Below are 21,767 nucleotides of genomic sequence, written 5' to 3' on the forward strand. Positions count from 1 at the left end.
ACTCCCTATAAGCTGTCTGAGAGTCACTTTTCGCTAAAATTGATGGTTTTCCCTGCAAAGTGAAAAAACTGTTTTCCTCACTTATTTGTTTAAATAGAAAAGTTAGCTAATAAAAGTTTTTGACTCACGAGACGAGAGATGTCTTGTATTATGTTCCTTTAGACAATTTTACAATAATCTAGCGGATAGGACTTTTTTCGAGTAAAAAATTAATTTACTTGGTCTATTTGTAAAAATGCTACAATGGTGTCATACAGCGGATTCGCTAATCCAGTTAGCTCTCTATACTGACTTAGGTATGCAACAAGATATACTTCAAATAAAGCTTCAACTGTAACGAGCATACCTAATATCGAGCCTAATATACAGTGAATTTATAAATGCCCGAATCCCACGTGACCGCGACTGATAGGAAACCAAACTTACAGTGGAGTCAATAATTAACACAAAATTCCCCAAAGATATATGATAGTCCAGTGGAGTACATATTACATTTCTTTACAAACATTATAGGTCTGCAAAATGTACTTATTTTTTTAATATAATAATTCTTTACACTTACAGAGTAATCATACTCCTCTAAGATATTTTGAATTTTTATCCCATTCAATATTGAAAAAGTATTTTTTGGTTGAGGAGGGCTGTCCTTTAAAAAATATAGGCTTCTTTGTATCTACTCTCATTCAGTGATAAAGAAAATAATGTGAATAAAATACAAAACATTTAAATGTTTTACTAACTTTTTAAAAACTATTACGAACGTCTCTGGATTGACATGTCACCTAGGGTCCTAGTTGGTGATTTTTCCTTGATAATTTCTGAGACACCAACTTAAGAAAATCAAATTTGATCGCCAAAATAAATTTGGTCACGTGGGACTCGGGCATTTATAAAGGCGCTGCAGTCTTAGTATATACATTTTGAATCAAGAGATGACAATGCCGCCTTCTTCCATGAGTGGACAATATTAATTGTTTAGTAGAGACAAAATTTTAATTAAAGAAATAAATAGTGTTGGAAATGAACATAGGAAATGTTTTGAAATATTAAAATAGGTATATGTATATTGTGAAGAGATACAAAGCAATGCTTTGTGGCAGTAGGTAACACATTTTGTAGATTATATCTCACTTACATTCAACTCCAAGAATACTTTACTACCGCATTCATACAGAATATGACATTCGTTAAGGGCCCTCATTTTATTTCAGTTTTTTTAATATTATTTGTAAAAAATGCTCAGTTAATTACTAAGAAAGTAGGCGCAAATGTAATAAGTGCATTGCGTTAAGGAATTTGACGATCTCATCACTAGAGATGGAAATAATTGCATCGTCAAAGTCTTCAGAATGTTTTTCATACATACTTAGAAAATACTTTTTTTTGTGATCTTTCCTCGAAGTAGATATTTAAAAAAACTTTTAGAGAAAGAAAGTACGAAAGTAGTTTTTTCAAATTTATTGATTACATTAAGTACTAATTAATTAATTAGACTTACTCTTTTTGAGAAAATTTCCAATTACACAGTCCAGTTACAAACATATACAACTTAAGTACGATGCCTTCATAAAGGAATAGAAGCCACATGATCAGTAATTTTGTTCGGAACAGTACATGTTGGCAACTAAAATTCGGAAAAATTAAAAATTATTAAAACAATAAGATCAAGATTACATTAAAACACAATATTCTATTTCATCAGTTGTGATTGGTGTCATTTTTCACGAAATTCTATTAAACCAATCAGCGATCGCATTGCCTCGAGCGTAGGCACAACAGTTTGTTACTGTTCACTGTAAACGATTCATTAGAGAATATTGGTGACGTCAAGATTTAGGGATTTTTCGTTAGCAGTACCAATCGTGCAATGTTGGGTTGCATAAGGTTGGCGGTCATATGGCTTGTAAACATTTATGAAGGTTCTGTAGATACTACAAAATTATTTTAATAAATATTTAATTCAATACTGTGTTCTATTAAGATTAGGGTCCATGAGTTTTCTACTAAAATTAGTAGATTTAGATGAGATTTCTTCGTTTTCTTAATACAGGGAGATTCACAAAAGATGATCAAATATATAACCTCGTATTCTTCGTAAATACTAATAAGTGAAATAATTTGGAATTGGGCACATGTTTTTATGTACACATTGTCCAAAATCTTACGGCTTTTCCTAAAATATCATGGTTGGTGCCGTAAAGCAGTAGCGTACTATTTTATTTAGAAAAATATGCCACCGCCACTGGAGCATATAAATTGTAGGAGAAGGCCTCAGATTTTGGACAATATGTACATAAATACATGTGCCAATTTTCAAATTATTTCACTTGCTAGTTTTTAAATTATTTAAAAAAATTAAAAATATTTTTTGAATATACCCTGTATCTTTTTAACGAAGTGTCCTAGACAAAAACCTTATAGGAAAGACTCCCCTTAAAATTACCAAAGAAAACAAGGTTTCATTCTTGGTCACTATTTGTGAATCACCCTGTAATATATACAAGTTTCATTAGAGATATTAAAAATATTTTGAATATTAGGTGAGAAATAATGAAAATGATGATGGAATCAGTTAAAATAAATATTTTCATGCTGTGATGTACAGGATGTTGCAAAAGTCCAGCTACAAAATTCTACAGGTGTTTGACAAAAAAATAAGAAAAAAAATAAATTTTTTTGTTTTTATTATTTATTCTCTTTATTCGTTGTCTAATAGAAAAATTGATAACAGTGAGGAAGTTCATTCGTAGATATAAGGAGTATAGTAACGAGTTTTGTGGGGTAAATTACCTCGTGATGTAACATAACCTCAAATACAGCGAAAAATCGCGTTTTTGAACTTTTAGGTTAGGATATCTCGAAAATTTGACGTTATGTAGCAATTCTGAGATTGGATTCATATTCAACTCGTCCAAAACTTTCAAAATAGGTATAATCTGATTTCTGGTCCAAAATTTTGTCGGCCTGTGAATTAATTTTAAGTCAGTTCTGCGTAATATTTTTTTTTGTAACATTTAACATCCTGCATCTTCGCATATTGCTTCGATCTTCAAAAAACTGTCGAATGTATCGCATTTGAATGAATAATTTCCAAAAATCATGTACAACAAATGAAAATAATAAAAAAAACAATAAATCTTTATCATCCTGTATCTCCCAAATGATGCTTCTTTGATTTTACATCTCATGAACTGTTTTCTTATTTTTTATCAGAGTGGAGACCTGCAGAATTTTGTCTTCAGAGCAACACCAAAATTCATTCTTACACAATTCGAAAGAGGAGCGAAATTTTATTAATGAATCTTAAAGATGCCATTCACTTCCTTATACACCAAAAAACAACTAAACTAGTGGAAAACTCGCTTGCGTAGCTATCCCGCAGTGGTTGCCGACGTCCTTGATCATCTTGATGTAACCCCCGATGCCCCACTCGGAACCGTAGGAGTTCTTCACCAACCAGTACTTCTGACCGTTCGGTTCGACGCCGTACCCGACTATCAAGACGGCGTGGTTCATTTCCTCTGGTTTGCTTCCGCACTCCGGATCGTAATAGACCCCGTCCGAGTAGAACTGGAGGGTGTCGCGGCTAGCGTCGATGGCCGCCGTCACGGGGCCCAGAGTCGCCACAGCGATCTCCAGGCCCTTTTCGTCACCCTGGGCGATGTCCACGAAACCTTGAAAATGGATAATTTGGAGGTTAGAAGGGTGAAGGAAGCTTAAAAGCTGCTACAACGTCCGTCAAAAATTTTGCGGTATAAGGGAAACATTGTTATAACTGGAACTTGAAAACATTTACCAATTGTTTTTCCCCCGGGTATACCGAATGTTGTGTCATTTCCTAATCAAATTGTCCAGACTTACCAGTCGTTGTGGCTACAGCGGCATCTCTCCTGAACCTGCACTTGTTCTCAGTTCCCTCCAATGGATAAGACTCTTCACCGTCAACTCCTTTGTTATCTTTAATGTACTGGAACGCTGGATCCATTAAACCCCCTTCGCAACCTTCGTTTCCGTAAGGCCTTGTACAGTCTAGTAAATTTTGAACGCTGATTTCTGTCAGTTTGCCGGTCTTCCTAAACTGCTGCCCTTCTAATGCACCTGCCTGTAACAGAATAATAAAGTTTGTACGTATACAAATAACAATGACATTTAACCAGCATCTGGTTTGGAGGTATTCTCCAATTTATAGAACTTTTCAGTGATCAGAAATACCTCAAAGCAGAGATAGGAAAATAATCTTAATCGGTCAGGTAAGATAGGAAAAGGGCTACAATTCCTCGTACTTCCAATACAGAGGGCAACAGTGAAGATGTTGTGCAAAACCGTACTTATCGTATCAACTTCGACGTCACCTGTTACATGGGTGTTGCACAATAATGAAAACGTAATATTAACAGTTGGTAGAAGGAAGCGCAAAAAAGCAAACGCCTATGTGGGGAATTCTGGAAGGAAGCCTAAACAGTTGAAGTGAGAACAGTGTGGAGATGGGTAATAAGACGATCGGCGGGCAGTGTGGCAAAATAGTGAAAAATTAAAAGTGTTTAACCGATATTAGTTAGCAGGTAATTATTCTCTAAGTACTTTGTTGTTAATTGTTCTATGTAATCTTATGATTGTGATGATTATAGACGTTTCATGATAATAATTCTGTATATGTTTAGCCTTCATTGTCTTATGCTCAGGGGCGTATATTTTTGTAAGGTAAAATTGTTACAATTATTATTAACGATTGCTCATTATTTATTACATGTTAAAATGTATATATATATTGTCGTGACTGCCCAGATATTGCAAAAACAACTCCTTTGTTTCACATTTAACTTGTTTTATCATGATTACGTTGTTCTTTGATTTCTTGTGCTCACTTTATTTCATACGCACATAAGAGCCTTGTGGAATTTACTAACATTTTCGCCCGTGAGGAACGAATCTGAAAAAAAAGAATAATTAAATACAAAAAAAGAATTGCTAAAACAGATCTTCCGAAATCTCAACTATAGCTGGATTGCCTCCCGACTGAACTCCAGTACCTTCCGGCCCTGCCGGCTAACTGACATCAAACCTCTTCAGTTTTACTTGGAAGTGTATATGTCTAATCCAAGTGAGGTGACATTTAGTGACACATTAAATGAGTCAGGTCTTAATTATCATTAGCAAAGGATTCTAATTTATGCCTTTGGTTAGCGATATTTGGGTAGTTAGAGCAACGATCGTGGGTTTCTCTGCCATGCTCTTTCCTCACAGGAGCTCTAGGTGAGGTTGGCACTCTCATTTTATGTTAAATGGCTGTTAATGTTTTTGTTGTTCATTCTATTTGTCACATGTTTTATTTGAAGACTGTTGTACGTAAATACCAAAGTTAGGTGTATTTACTCTGCTTTTGTTTTATAAAATTAAACCATACTTCCCCTCTTTAAAGTTAGTAGCCAGCGCCTTCCGGCCAATAAAAAAATAGATGTATACAACGTAGGGATTCCTTATGACGATCACATATTTCTGGCCACAACTACGTTTATATATTTTTTAAAGCCATTAAAATAAATAATTTTAGGAAAAAAAGTACCGTGCTTTTCCTAACTTTTGAAATCATCTACTTACCGCTGCATAGGCCCAACATCCGGCACACATCTGTTGATTTTTGACCGATGAGACAGCTCCAAGCTGCCTCCAGTCGATGCTTTCAGGGAACGGTACATTTGCGCTGGGAATAAAAGTAGAGGAGGTGTCTACGGCGGCGGTTTGCTGTGAAACCGTCGACCTGTTAAAACCGTTTACATTGGCATTGAACTCGTGAGACAGCATGTCACCGAAAGCGTTGATTCTCTGCACGAAGTTCTTATGGCCTTGGCTGAAGTCTTGGTTAAATCGAGCGATTTTCGCTCTGTTTTCGATGAATATCTCCTTCCGCAGCTTCTCTACTTCTTCTGTTGCGTAGACTTTACGAAATGCCAACTGAAATGGTAAGTAGGTGCATGAATATTACTCTGGTTAATAGATTAATAAGGTCATGCAGTGTATTTCCTTAATAATACTTATTACAGTGTCTACAGAAATGGTGTGTACAAATTCTCGACAGTCCCTATCCAGTTTTCTATCGTACCTTGAATTCTTTCCATTCTTCTTCCACCAACTCATCCGGGGTAATTTTCTGAGGCACCAGATGTTGTTCTAGCTGAAACGTGGGTATCAGGAGGTTTTGCTGGTGAGATTGGGCGTGACTTTGACTTTGTGCGTGAGCCTCAGCGTGTGCTTGGGCGTGGGCTGTTGAGTACAACCTCTGTGGAACTTGACCCGTGAACTGCAGCTGTGGTGGGACGAAGTGATGTTGACCAGCTTCCGTTCTGAGGAAGAGGCTTACCAGAAGTATCAGAAAAGCCGCCATATCGCCTGAAACATAAAAATTTCTGATAGAAACACGTTCATTATGGAAAAATGAGCGGAAGGATGGAAGACATGGTAGGAGCGTACAGAGAAAAGAAGAGCGCATTTTTAAATTGGTTTTGTTGCGGGAACTAACTACTGTGCGGACTAATGACCCGACCAACTGGAATACGAATACACGAGCGACATCTTTTGGATCGAGTTTAAAGAAGAAGAAACTCAATTTCAAATTTAATTTCCTATACGGCAAATTTAACGTTAGGTCGTCACAGCATGCTTGGACTAAATGCAAATAAAAATATGCTGTCTCTACTCTTCTTCTGACTGTGTCTGAACTTATTCTTTCAGTTAGAATAACTAAATACGCTATACTGACCATTTTCTATTCCTTATAATTACTTTAGACAAACACCAACACGAAATTCAACCGCGATAACATAATTAAAACATTTCTGCGTTACAAAGATTATTTTTGAAGTAATTTAATATCTAAGTAAAATATAGCGGTATTTAGAATCATTGTGTACGCTAGTGCACATGCCGAAACTTTCTTTTTAAGTCCTAAATACACGATTCTCTTTGACAAGAGTTACTCGTGATGTTGACGTTGATGTACATAACGAATTGCTCAACAATAAAATTCCTGTAAAACCTACCGAAGATGCTAATTACATCAGAAAAATCTTGTACACATCTGGCTAATGATTAAAAGCTTCAATTACTACAGATCGCAATTTATGTCACGACTTTCCAAATAATAAATGGAAGATTGATGGGTCTATTTTCAAATACTTTTGATATCTAATAATGTACATTTATAACCATTTGGAAATTCAATTCTTAGGTTGTCTTATAATATAATACAATTGAGCAAGCGAACACACTCTTTTAAAATATTATTTGACTTTAAACATAGACCAAAAATATGTTTTCCACTAATGATAGAAATATTTAGCCCGTAAAATATTCATAATCATCTATCTCTTCAAGAAATCTTTCACAATAGACGGAACTCAAGGTAAAAATATTGTAACAAATACATGAAAATTTTTATTCGGTGAGTCAGCACTACATTGTGGTTTTGACCTCTGTTTATTATATAATGGAAGCAGCCAAATAAAAATTAAACGTGAGGACACGAAAAAACGTAAACCATGTCTAACTCTAAGGAAGATCAAAGCATTTTCTAAGAAGTATTAAATTCAGTTGGTAACACATCAAAAAATAACAATATACTTAATTATATACCACGAATTGTTCCAATTCGCTAGATTTGACAAGAATTGTGTGAAGAAACTAGTTCTGTAAAATAATCAGTATCAGTAGGTACATAAATATTTAATTTTTTCAGCATACATTTGAGATACAAATAAATACCTTGAAAATGTCTGCATTCCATCACAGACAAATTAAAAAGGAATATTTTAAAATATTTGGCAATTATTATTATTATTTTGTCTTAACACTCAATGAACTTGAACTTCTTAACTATAGTTTACATCCAAAAACGTACTACTATTAAAAATAAACCCCCTTTGATGTAGAAGTGATCATGTACGAGTATTACGAAAATATTAATTGACGTTAAAACGTCAATTATTATTAATTATTTTTGTTTAATAAGTATTGTAAATAATATTACCGTAATAACAATATAAATAAATCAGTGACCAACATGCGTGACTAGGATTTAATATTATATCATAACTCTCAATAAAAATGTAATAAAAGTTAATCAACTTCTAGAAAATCCCATGATACAGGACCTCGAGAAAAACAGATAGGTGTAGTGAAATAAAACTGTTAGCCAGACACGGTCCCAAGAAGTCAATTCATGTAAATGTTATTGTAAAAGTTTACATTGATAAAATTGGATCAAAGAAGGTTCAATGGCAGAATGGTCAGGTGGATCTGATTTGCTTCTCACAGAAGTATGATGTGTTGAAGCAAATCGGAAAATGGGATCTCTCAGCAGAAGCAGCGTTAGGATTGATAGAAAATTAAATTTTAAATTGAGTTTCTTGTTCTTTAAACTCGATCCAAAATGGCGAACATGGTTAAAAAAAATCTCAAAGTTTCAAAAAACGGTTTTTCTAAAATAACTAAAAAAATATAGCACGGATTGAAAAATTTTAAATGAGAATGTTGTAGGTTTTAAAAAGATCTATCGACTGATTTTTTGTAGGTAAGTATCGATTGCTTTGTTACTTTTCGAGATATATCGAAAAAACCGTTAAAAATCTTCTCTTTTCTCTTCTTCTATAACTCGTTTACATTTACGTTCCCATATTTGCTATTAACTGCAAGCATAGCCCGCGGCAAGCCAAAAAAGTACATTTTTGAAAATTTTAAAAATATTTATTTTTCGATATATCGATTTTTTGAAAAAAAGGCGCTCTCGAAAATTGGCTAGATCTTCTCAGCGGATAGACCAACAGTAACGATTTTCGGTTTATTAAAGAGTTATATTATCATGCTATTAAAAAATGTTATTTTATTAATTTTAAGAATCAAAAAATTACAGAAAATGTTGCACTTTTTTTGGGTATGTTTTTTTCAAATAACTATTTCAATTTTTATTTTATGAAAATGACTTAAAGAAAGAAACTGCTGACATTATTTCACGAATTTAAAAAAAAATGTTTTTCTACGACCTTCTGGAGCCGAGATAATTTTTTTATTTAAAAAAAATTTTAAGGACGCAATTAACATTTTACAGCTATGCGCTTGATAGAGGTTAATATTGAATACTTATATTTACAAAAAAAAATAGTAGGATATGTTTACTTGATTTTTAGTATTAGTAATTGAGTAATAAACAGAAGCGTGCAAGCGCCGAGTGTTTCAGTTAGACCGGACGGATAAGTAGGGGGAAGCGGCGCACGCTCGCTCTGAAAACTGATAACGTAGAGTCTAAATGTCTTACGCTTGCAAAATCTTTGATATCTCGGCTTCTAGACCACATACAAAAATTCTTTTGCACTTAATCTAGGGTAGCTAAACACGAATATTATAGTCATTTTCGCCTTAGAAGCAAAATAGTCCTTTTTTTGCTTCATTAATCATACTGACGTTGTACTTGTTGCTGGCTTTTTAACAATTACTTCATCATTTCAATAATTAATTAATTTTCGTGTAAAATAAGTTTAAAGAATTTAATTTATTTACAAAAAAAATTAATAATTATACAACTATGTATAAAATATTTATAAAATTATTACAATGAAAACTAACAAGTATCCTATATAGATAAAATTATTTATCGAATGAAATTCTTCTTTTCTTTGTCGGATTGTCTTTTGATTCATTTTCTTGTTCGTCGTCCATATCTTCGTGAAGAAGTATAATAAAAGAAAAAAATATATATAAGTTAAATAAAAACATTTTAAATAAAAAAATTACCTCGGCTCCAGAAGGTCGTAGAAAAACATTTTTTTTTAAATTCATGAAAAAATGTCTTTCTTTAAGTCATTTTCATAAAATAAAAATTGAAATAGCTATTTGAAAAAAACATACCCAAAAAAGTGCAACTTTTTCAGTAATTTTTTGATCCTTAACATTAATAAAATCGTCAACATTTTTTAAAAGCATGGTAATATAACTCTTTACGAAGAAAATAAACCGCAAATCGTTAGTGTAGGGCTATCCGCTGAGAAGATCTAGCCAATTTTCGAGAGCGCCTTTTTTCAAAAAATCGATCGAAAAATCTCGAAAAATTATTAATATTTTTAAATTTTTCAAAAATGTACTTTTTTGGCTTGCCGCGGGCTATGCTTGCAGTAAATAGCAAATATGGGAACGTAAATGTAAACGAGTTATAGAAGAAGAGAAAAGAGAAGATTTTTAACGGTTTTTTCGATATATCTCGAAAAGTGACAAAGCAATCGATACTTACAAAAAATCAGTCGATAGATCTTTTTAAATTCTACAACTTTCTCATTTAAAATTTTTCAATCGGTGCTATATTTTTTTAGTTATTTTAGAAAAACCGTTTTTTGCAACTTTGAGATTTTTTTTAACCATGTTCGCCATTTTGGATCGAGTTTAAAGAACAAGAAACTCAATTTAAAATTTAATTTTCTATCGATCCTAACGCTGCTTTTGCTGAGAGATCCCATTTTCCGATTTGCTTCAACACACCATACTTCTGTGAGAAGCAAATCAGATCCACCTGACCATTCTGCCAATGAACCTTCTTTGATCCAATTTTATCAATGGAAACTTTTACAATAACATTTACATGAATTGACTTCTTGGGACCGTGTCTGGCTAACAGTTTTATTTCAAAAAATAACAAAGCAATCGATACTTACAAAAAATCAGTCGATAGATCTTTTTAAATTCTACAACTTTCTCATTTAAAATTTTTCAATCGGTGCTATATTTTTTTAGTTATTTTAGAAAAACCATTTTTTGCAACTTTTCGATTTTTTTAACCATGTTCGCCATTTTGGATCGAGTTTAAAGAACAAGAAACTCAATTTAAAATTCAATTTTCTATACGGTCATATTTTTTCTGTCCAGGTAATAATTTCTGCAAATTTAACATTAATCCGTGACAGAATACTTGGACTATTATGCGGACATGAAGATGAGGATTCTGTACATATCCTCTGTCCTTGTGCTCTGGTAAAAATACACAAACGCCTGGGCGCAGCATTTTGTCACCTCTGAACGTAAGGGAGGTTCTATAGATTAATATACAGGGTGTTTATTAAATACTTGTACAAACTTTAAAGGGTGAATCTTTGACTAATTTTAAGATAAAAAGATCATATGAACATGAGTCCGCAACGGCTTGGTTCTTGAGAAACAAAGCGTTCAAAAAAATTTTTCTTTGGTATTTTGATTATATTTTTGTTCAATAACACGGCAATTTGACGAAATTCGGGAAACTGGGAGTATTGGTTTTTTTGTTGCAAAAAGAATTAACTTACCCTAGTAATGAGTTGTACCTTGAAGCCAAAGTCTTCAATGTAAGACAACTTTATTACTACAACTGTGTTTGTGGGTATCATTATACTGATAATAAGCATGATATGTCTCATAACTATGAAACCAGAAGAAAACAAAAATACTTATCTCCTTTAATGCAAGAAAATTTGGGCCAAAGATCACTACTATGTTTAGCACCTAAACTATATAACACTGTACCTGATTTCTTGAAAGTAGACCATCTATCAATGTATGCATTCAAGAGGAAAAAAATGTACATATTAGAAACTCCTCGAGAAATAATAAGTAAATATTTTTATTAATACAATTAATCCGATTGACTGATTCCGTAAACATACATACTTATTATTTCTCTGTATATTTATGAATTTCTTTCCTGTTTTGTTTTATTATTTTTATTTATTTATTTATTAAAACAGAAGCCTGACTTCTTAAAGAAGTCTTATTTAAAAATTATTATTTCTAATTTCATTTACAATGCCATTAAGCATAACTTCAAATTTTTGTATTTGTTTTTATTTATTCGTACTACTACAATAGCTGTTGTTTCTATCTTTATATATTTTCTTATGTTTAATAAGTAAATAGGTACTTAATTTTTTTCCAAAAAAGTTGGTCCATATCTGAAAAACGGTTGGTTTTCAGACCAAGGTTTTTTTTACTCATTTTTACCTAACCTGAAATATATCCCCTTAAAGCTTATGGCGGAACTGCAAATCTTTCTAATGGAAAAAAAATGAAATGTTATTGTTCTTTTGCGCGACAAATCTACATTTTAAAAGATACGAAAAAATATATTACGGTGGTTATGAAAAAGTGAGTTCAAGCAACATATTCTTTTTTACTCTCAATAACCAAAAGATCGTACTAAATTCGGTATTGATATTTCATCTGGTTCTGAAGTTTTATATCTTCGTAAGATTTAACTAGTATTAGAAATTTTTTGTGAGTTGTAACTCCCTGTAGACGTTTGGAAATCATTATTTCCGTCATTTAAAATATTTAGAACAATTAATTTAAAGTCATGATAATCAACATACTTTTCAGTTTATTGTCAAAGGTGTATATAGCCTACAAATAATTATTTAATCCGACAATGATCTGTTTAATTCTAAATTTAAAAATTAATCTATGAAAACTACGTTAATTGTCAAAATACTTAGTTAATGTCCCTAATCCCCTCATATTCCCATATTTGTTTTGAAAATGATTACACATTTTTTTGTTAGTAGCAGTAAATGGTACAAAATATTACAAACAATAAAAAATAAAAAGTACAGTATAAATTAATGAATTATTTCTTTTATATGTAGTATATTTTCAATCGTAAGGGTGTTGATAACAACTGAAAACTTTCAATTTTCAAAATTAACCTTTTTTTCTTTTTGAAATGCAAAAATAATGAAATAGTCAAGAGATTTAAAAAAATTTAAACTTAAAACAACTACTAATTAATGTCTGGAATCAAAACAAAAAAAATATCACAAACTTTACCGTGCCTCCAAAAGTTCCTTTTCTCCACTCGACTCACTAAAATTTCGCACCCGCACAACAAAACTAACTCGACCCAAATATTGTCCTTACCGGTGGTGTTGGTCTGGACCGCAGGATAATACTGAAGGTGTCCTCGACCACCGCGACATATTTTGTAGTTGACAAACAGTCCTTCCCCAAAGGCGGGCTGCTAGTTTTAAGTATCGGGGGTCCCATGTCGTTTCATTCAGATTAATATGCATATTTAGACGGAATCGCCTCCGAGACATACCGCAGAAACTTTTAATAAGCCGGTGAACGTATTAGAATATGAATAGTTTGATTTAAAGCATCGTTTTCAAGGTTAATTTTAGCAAATTTATAAAAAAAAAGTCGCAATCTAAACTAGACACGTGTTGTGCAAAGCATGCCCTTCTTGGTGCCGCTGAATTTGCAATTGTTGGTAACCGTGAATGAAAAATTAGATCGTTCGCGTATGATTGCAAACATTCTAACTACCTATACGATTTTAAAGATAAAGACAAGTTTTACTCTATAATTAGAATAGGGAATATTTCCTTTTTTTACTGCTATAACATTTCTTTTAAATAAACTGGAACAACTGTCGAGATATAATTAACAGTATGTAATTGTTAGATAGACTAAAAAGATCTATTTAAGGGGAAGCAATAACAAACTTTATTATAGCAATAAAATATGACGTAATACTTTCGCTATTAACAATGTGGTTAAATCTGAGATTTTCTTATATTCTATGAAGTTAATGTTCATATTGACTATAGAATATATACAGGATGGGTCAAGTATCGACTAGGTAGCGACTAGCGACCTAATGTTACCTAAAAAAAATACTGTCAGAATAACGATGTAAATAAATTATTAAATATTTGAGACTCGTCCTATTCTTGATCCAGGAATAACTGGTGAGCTGTGACTCAACGTTTACTTCATAAAATTTTCTTAAAAAATTGGTCTTTCCTATTCTTGTAACAAATCGATGATGATTCTTTAAAGATACCTGCCGAAAATGAGCTATTTATATGCAATTTATGACGGACTGCTATTGCTCGATCCTCTTAGATGGTTTTCCCAAAATAGTGAATCAATTTTTATGTATTTTACAGGCTAACGAATACTTTGTGTCCATAACATTGACTAACCATCTTTCTATTTCTATATTTTTCATATGCTACCAAAAGCACACTATTTTTTATCAATCAAACTGAAGGAAAAGTTATAAAAATATGAAATTGTTAATTTTTCCCTTTATTCTTTACATTTTACAGGCCACCCATTGTTAGATGGGATCTCGACTATCTTAAGAGATACAAGGGATATAAATTACAGGAATGTTGTGGAATTTGAGAAAAATTTTTTCGTTTTGTTCGAAATTATCGAAGAAAAACTAAGATAACTTCTTCGTTTTTATTTTTTAAATCGAAAACGGATAAAGATGATTTTTTTAAACTCGTACATTTTGAAGGCACCTTTTTGTAGTGATTTCAAATATACCTACAGTAGGATCGTATTCGATGCAAAGTAGAGCAAAAAGTTGTCGGTCTTTTATCAAAGGAAAATCGTGTCATTATTTTTAGGAGGAGTAAGATGAACTATTTCAAATTTAAAATGAAATTGAATGTAAAATTTGACATACCGCTGCATACGCACTGTGTTCTGATAGTAGCTGTAATCGCCCAGGTGCATCGAGTGTACGAAGTGGTCGGTTATACGTCAAATACTAACCTGACGAGCTTGTTCGGAAATCAGAGAGCGCCTCCAAAAAACAAGTAAACAACAGTGGCGCGTAAAGAGGTAAAATGTAGTACATATGTGGAATTTAAAAAACAAATTGGATTTATAATAAATTGCATTTAAAATAAATAGTTTATGAGAATAAAGGAATTTTTGTAGGAACAAGGGTGCCAGACGTGAACTGATCCCTTCGTCCCTTCATAATGTATAAAGAAATTATTCAATTTCTAAAACCCTTAAAAGCGTACTCCATTGGTTCCCTTGACAGGCAATGATTCTTTACATCGAATATGATCCTACTATAAAACATTTTTATAATTATGACATAATATGCTTTGTTTCTTTGTTTTCGTCGAATATCAAATTAATCACTATTTCCAAGAGTACTTTAAAAAAATAGCAAACAATTACATTATACGACATTTTGACAGTTCAGTGAAAGATTCATTGACAATGTCAAAATTTTTAGAAATAAAAATACAATTTTTGTGAGAAAAAAGCAGGATATGTTTCAAACTTATTGATTAATTAATTTTAAGACCATCTGGGATCGTTTCATGTGAAAAATGCATTTCTAATTATCTGAATTTGGACATTGTAGAAGAAAGTTTAAATGAACTGTCAAAACTTAGCTTAAAATAATAGTTGGATGTTTTGTTTTCAAAGCACCCTTTGTACAAATGAGGTATTTGAAGAAATCAAAAAAGTTAATCGTATATGATATATCATAGCAGTCAGAAAAATGCGTTGAATTCAAAAATGCGAAAACCGAATGTCGTCTTTCAGTCTTGGTAGTCGTCGCAAGTAATATGACTACACAAAAAAGTGTCCTAACCATGTCTGATTTTAAAAGTTCCGCCTCTTTCTGTTAATTCTCATTAATGAAATAAAAACGTAAATTTAAATATTCAGTTTTTGGCGATAACTCTTAAAAAAAATAAGTCAAATTTCTCTTCGGCAAGTTAATCGACCTTATACTGCATATCTTGGTCTTATCCCCACTAAGCTTGTATCTCTTAAGACAGCCGAGATCTCAAAAGCGCAACTCGAAAACGTGCACTTATATTTTGAAAGGGAAGAAATGAGAAAAGTAAACTAAATAACTGCTCTGCATATATAGACCGATCGAAATAACTCATTTATAGGAGAAAAAAAAAATTGTTACCTGGACTTTTATAAGTGGAAATGGTAAAGGGGCTTATAATAAACGTAACAAAAATAAATGCGTGAGCAGGGGTGGCGGAGGGTTGATTTGGGGGGTTGAAAAGTGGTGAAAAATGGTATCATTGAGATTTCTGGCGAAAATTGATGTCAAACAAAAAAGTATCCAATACAAAAGTTATAGATCATGAAAAAATCTACAACTCTTGTAGAGGGCACTTTTGAAGATAACATCAAAATTTCCGAGAAAAATGCGAAAAACAGGTTTTTTTTTCGTTTTTTATTTCTCATTTCCGCAAAAATAATTTAATTTTGACGAAACTTGGTGAAAGTATACTTTGCTGTGTCTTAAATAACCACAATTTTTTTTAGATAAAAAAATCAAGAAGTTTCCGAGATATTCATATTTTCCGGTCTGAAACACTTTTTTTTCAAAGAAAAATTCTACTTAAAAAAATCATCGTACAGAGTTCTGCCGGTAATCATTTTTTTCGTTTTGACATATACTTTTTGGTGAAATAAAAAAAATTGGAATCGCAGTTCAAAAACATGCTCAAAAATGCAAAAAAGAAAAATGACTCTTGCAGAAATGAATTTTTCAGTAATTATTGTTGATAGTTTGTTTAAATTTAAAGAAAATTCAAAAACTGATTACACCATTCGATTGTACGGAAAAAATACAAAAGAAACTGTGTCTCATTGTTTGACCCGAAATTTTATTTTTGTACAGTATTGCTATAAACATAATATTTTTTTTTCGTAGGATCGATTAATGTACTTATTTTTTTTAACTTTGAATTGAATTCATAGATGTATAAGCGACTCTTTAATTAAATTATGTAAAATTCAGATTTTTGCTTTCAAAATTTAAAAAATATTTACAAAGGATATTTACAGTTAATAATACTAGGCGAATCTTGGTCTTTTTGGCAACTTTTTAAATTGATCTTCATCGTCCTATCCTTCATTAAACTGGGTTTCTTCCTGATCTTCAAACGTTTCTTCGATATCACTTAATTCTTCGGTTAATTGATCTTCCGGGTTCAAGCAAAGACTGGGCTGCTCGATTTCATTTGAAATGTCTTCGGAATCACTGAAATTTTCTGAAATTTTGTCAAGGTTCAAACAATTGTCCGAACCATGACATTTTGTACATAAATCTGTACATCGCAGTCCATGTTTTCGACACCCGCATCTATTACCGTCACAACTGGTTTCGCAGCTGCAAGAGATTGTTTTTATTAAATCTTCAGGAACGACTGAAACTTCTGTAAAGCGAGGCATGAGTATTTTGGAATTATTCGCAATTACTTCTTTCCAGCCCCACTTGGTTGCAGTTATTTTGTTTCCAAGCCACGTCTGAAGCTGAAAGTATGCTCTATAGGAGTGTTGTGTAGCTGCTCCGACAGTTGGTGGTAATTTTTCTAATTTAAAAGTAGACTTTGCAGTTAATACTTTGTATTGCTGAAATCTCAAATCATCCAGAGATAATTTATCATTTGTGCATTTGTAAATAGACGAAATTAATTTACAACCATTTCGAACAATGACTTTTGATTCTGCATTAGTCTCATAAAAAGGTTTTACCAACGGTAATAGATGCGGGTGTCGAAAACATGGAGTGCGATGTACAGATTTATGTACAAAATGTCATGGTTCGGACAATTGTTTGAACGTTGACAAAATTTCGGAAAATTTCAGTGATTCCGAAGACATTTCACATGAAATTGAGAAGCCCAGTCTTTGCTTGAACCCGGAAGATCAATTAAACGAAGAATTAAGTGATATCAAAGAAACGTTTGAAGAACAGGAAGACTGGGTTCTAATGAAGGATCGGACGATGAAGTTCAAGTTAAAAGGCTGCCAAAAAGACCAAGATTCGCCTAGTATTATTAACTGTAAATATCCTTTGTAAATATTTTTTAAATTTTGAAAGCAAAAATCTGAATTTTACATAATTTAATTAAAGAGTCGCTTATACATCTATGAATTCAATTCAAAGTTAAAAAAAATAAGTACATTAATCGATCCTACGAAAAAAAATATTATGTTTATAGCAATACTGTACAAAAATAAAATTTCGGGTCAAACAATGAGACACAGTTTCTTTTGTATTTTTTCCGTACAATCGAATGGTGTAATCAGTTTTTGAATTTTCTTTAAATTTAAACAAACTATCAACAATAATTACTGAAAAACTCATTTCTGCAAGAGTCATTTTTCTTTTTTGCATTTTTGAGCATGTTTTTGAACTGCGATTCCAATTTTTTTTATTTCACCAAAAAGTATATGTCAAAACGAAAAAAATGATTACCGGCAGAACTCTGTACGATGATTTTTTTAAGTAGAATTTTTCTTTGAAAAAAAAGTGTTTCAGACCGGAAAATATGAATATCTCGGAAACTTCTTGATTTTTTTATCTAAAAAAAATTGTGGTTATTTAAGACACAGGAAAGTATACTTTCACCAAGTTTCGTCAAAATTAAATTATTTTTGCGGAAATGAGAAATAAAAAACGAAAAAAAAGAAAAAAACCTGTTTTTCGCATTTTTCTCGGAAATTTTGAGGTTATCTTCAAAAGTGCCCTCTACAAGAGTTGTAGATTTTTTCATGATCTATAACTTTTGTATTGGATACTTTTTTGTTTGACATCAACTTTCGCCAGAAATCTCAATGATACCATTTTTCACCCCTCTTCAACCCCCCAAATCAACCCTCCGCCGCCCCTGCTCACGCATTTATTTTTTTTACGTTTATTATAAGCCCATTTACCATATCCACTTATAAAAGTCCAGGTAACAATTTTTTTTTTTCTCTAATTGTAATTTGGTTGGACTAATAGAAGTACCCAGGTTCCAGAACTGATCCCGGAAAAAGCGGTTTTCGTCTCTCGTAAAAATATGAAAAAGGATACCCCCTTTCCCCTTTCAGTCAAGCTCTAGTTATAATTGGATATTGGATTTGCATTTAACGTAACAGATTTTGTAAAACTTTTTAATAAAACTAAAAAAAAAAAAATATGAATGTGTTAAAATGTAAATAAAAATATCTCAACGTACGTATTTCGACTCAATAAAAACGCTGATATTATCAGTTTTTCTCTATATCCTGAAGTTTTATTGAAAATTATTAAAATAAAATTTTAAATTTAAACTTGTACATAGGAACAAATTATATCAAACTCTCGTACAATATTCTTTGAAAATTTGAGAAAATCTATAATTTGTTGGTAATAATTTCAAGATTGTAAAATTAATTCACAATGTAAAAGACTAATTTTCACCCAATTTGTTCCCTTCGCGATTTTAGAAACAATTGTGCGAATTTTCATGACAATGTTTTTTCCGCGTAGAAACAGCTATTTTTTTTCTGTTCACAATTATTTCAAAACTTTGTATTCTTTCCAGTTCGACCCTGCCATTCAGCGGTACATAGCGATGCAAGCTAGCCAGTTCGAATATTTCAAGCCCTCTCTCAAAAATGCCCTCTTTGGGATATTCGCTATGATCGTACCCATGGTGTCTTTTGGTTATCTCGTTCATAAGGATAGGAGTGAAATCGAACGTCGCCTTCGTGCTGGAGATGTCGACTATAAGGACCGCATCCGCAAGTTTATTTGAATTATGAATTACCTGTTTAGTTATTAATTTAATAATTATTCTAGAATAACGTATAAGAAAAAATATTTATTATTTTCTGGACACTATCAGATTTGTAATGTTTTAGAAACACTGTAATTAATATAACTGACAAACTATAATTGACAAATTGACTATTATCAAAATACTGCATAAAGAAAGAATACAGAATGTCAAAATTACTGATAAAGTCTTAGACTTCGAAAGTAAAGAAATACACAGGTCTTTTACAGTGAAGGTTAATGAAAAAATGTACACTGACTAATATAAAACGGTCCTAAAATGAAAGTAACATGATGTAGGTAATTGTATTGAACTGTGAATGAAAGGTATTTAAGATAGGTAGGTGCATACACCTTTTATTTTATTTATTTTTTTTAATATTTCTCTCTATCAAGGTTAGCGAAAAATAAATTAAAGTACTGCTGAGAAATAATAATAATTAATTAATAAATAATTACTTACTCAAATTACTTAGGGGCAAATAAAATCAATTCTGTCTAGGAAAAATGCCATTTTCATAGAATATATAAAAAAATGTGTTATGAAAAGTTAATCACTATTAAATATTTTTTGATTATATAAATTATTGCAAAATTAAAAATGATTGTCGTCAAATTTTAACGTAAACATAGTTTTTAAGTCTAAACCAATATCTAATAAATTTTTCTCCAATTTATTATATAAAAAACGATGTAAGATGCGAACATATAAAAAAGTCAGAGTACGTTCAAATTTGGAATACGCGAATAAATTTCAATTCTGAATATTTAATTTATTCAAATAGAAATATGTTACAAATTACTTTTAAGCGAGCAATCAAAATGCCTATTTCTTTTTTAGTGAACATCTGCGATTACATTTTGTATATCAAATTTTGGGAAAGAATTGGTTATTTCAATGTTTTTTAATTAGCATTACTAACATAATTTATTAATTCAGTTTTAAAGATAAAAGCATCTACTATTTCTAATCATTTTTAATAGATGTACTAACTTTTGTATATTTAAAATGACACAGAATTTTTTAATAAGAACAACTTTTTTCCGTAATATAAAAAGTAAAAGAGTATCAATTTTCAACTGGATTTTGTACTTCTTTTTTGCACGAAATGATCGAAAGCATAATATAACGGAATATATATGATATTTTAATGAAAATATTTATTGAAAAAAATTGGAATATGACCCTCTACACTTACTATACAATGACTCAAAAATATCATGTCGTGTTCAAATTTCGATTAGACCTAGACCTAGAAAACTACCTAGAACCTAGAAAATTTAATACCGCACAAAGTACACCAAATAAACTAAATAAAATAAAATTTAGGAAAGTTTAATTATCAGATCGTGAGTCTGTAGAACTAGAGATTTTACATATTGGAAAAAACAGAAAAACTTTCGTTTTTAGTTTTTTCCTTAGTAAAAAAATTGAAAGATATTTGAAACAAAAACAAACTTCCAGATATATTTTTGCTGGAATAAATAATGAATAAAAGTGCTAGACCAAATTGCAACATAAAAACAAATTAAAAAACTGAGCTTAAAAGGAGATATTCAGAGTAAAGTGACTAGAGCCCTTTATATCCTGGATAATACATAACAAATTTTCAATTTTTCCATTTTCTTTCCAATTTTTCTGCTCCCAATTTTTCCGGAAATTTTAGACTTTTGGTAGAGACCTATCGAAACTGGCCCCTTGGCCTGTCTGGCCAGCCCAGCGGCTATGGTAATACCCCTGGAACATTTTATTATTTGTGTGAATATTAATTAAAATTATAAAATAACCTTTATGTGAACGTAAAAGACTGGAATTTAATAAGACTTAAGCACGTACCAATGAAAAATTTGATTCTATTTAATAAAATGTCCCATCTTATCGAGAATATGTAGGTGGAGAAAAATGCACCTTTCTATTGGTAAAACCAATTATTCACTCCGATAATATCTTGGAACCCCTGTAGGATGTCCTTTAATACTCTAGTTAGCAGGCACATCCGCATCACTTTGTTTGTGGTTTAATCAGATGTCTTCTGAGAATATGACCTATATTTCCGATGGTATTTCATGGCCGTTTGTGTAACTTAAATAGATTAAAAGAATACATATTTTTTTACAAAAGGTTTGCCGCAGGAACTATACAAAAAATAACTGTGTTTAAAGATCGACTGGTACCTTCAATTTTCGGTATTATATTTTTTTAACCTATGTAGACATAATTTTCTAATTGTAAGTCACATTAACACACCACAGTATTAAAAAAAAAGTCGCGTCATGTATTAATGTTTACACAAGGGTAAATATTATAAACAGTACACGGTTGAATGTGAGAATTTCGAATTTGACCTCGGATTGCTCCAAGAACGAGAAGTTTTCGAGCCAC

General features: G+C 31.6%; 2 protein-coding genes across 2 annotated transcripts in view; one reads left to right on the forward strand and one right to left on the reverse strand.

Annotated features, from left to right (window-relative positions):
- The window catches only part of LOC108903180, a 22,880-nt gene extending 3,516 nt beyond the window's left edge, over positions 1–19,364 (forward strand). Inside the window, exon 2 of the mRNA XM_018705269.1 lies at positions 19,152–19,364. Coding sequence (XP_018560785.1) covers positions 19,152–19,364 — 213 coding nt within the window. The remainder of the gene's footprint in view (positions 1–19,151) is intronic.
- Positions 2,374–12,939, reverse strand: LOC108903187 (cathepsin L1-like). The gene is made up of 5 exons (XM_018705277.1): positions 12,832–12,939; positions 6,101–6,387; positions 5,599–5,952; positions 3,862–4,102; positions 2,374–3,674 (listed from the first exon to the last, which is right to left on the reverse strand). The coding sequence occupies exons 2-5, from the start codon at positions 6,380–6,382 to the stop codon at positions 3,343–3,345; spliced, it is 1,209 nt and encodes a 402-aa protein (XP_018560793.1). The 5' UTR covers positions 6,383–6,387; positions 12,832–12,939; the 3' UTR covers positions 2,374–3,342.
- Positions 19,365–21,767: the final 2,403 nt, after the last annotated feature.

Source organism: Anoplophora glabripennis, unplaced genomic scaffold, assembly GCF_000390285.2.
Source record: "Anoplophora glabripennis isolate ALB-LARVAE unplaced genomic scaffold, Agla_2.0 scaffold105, whole genome shotgun sequence".
Classification (NCBI taxonomy): Eukaryota; Metazoa; Arthropoda; class Insecta; order Coleoptera; family Cerambycidae; genus Anoplophora; species Anoplophora glabripennis.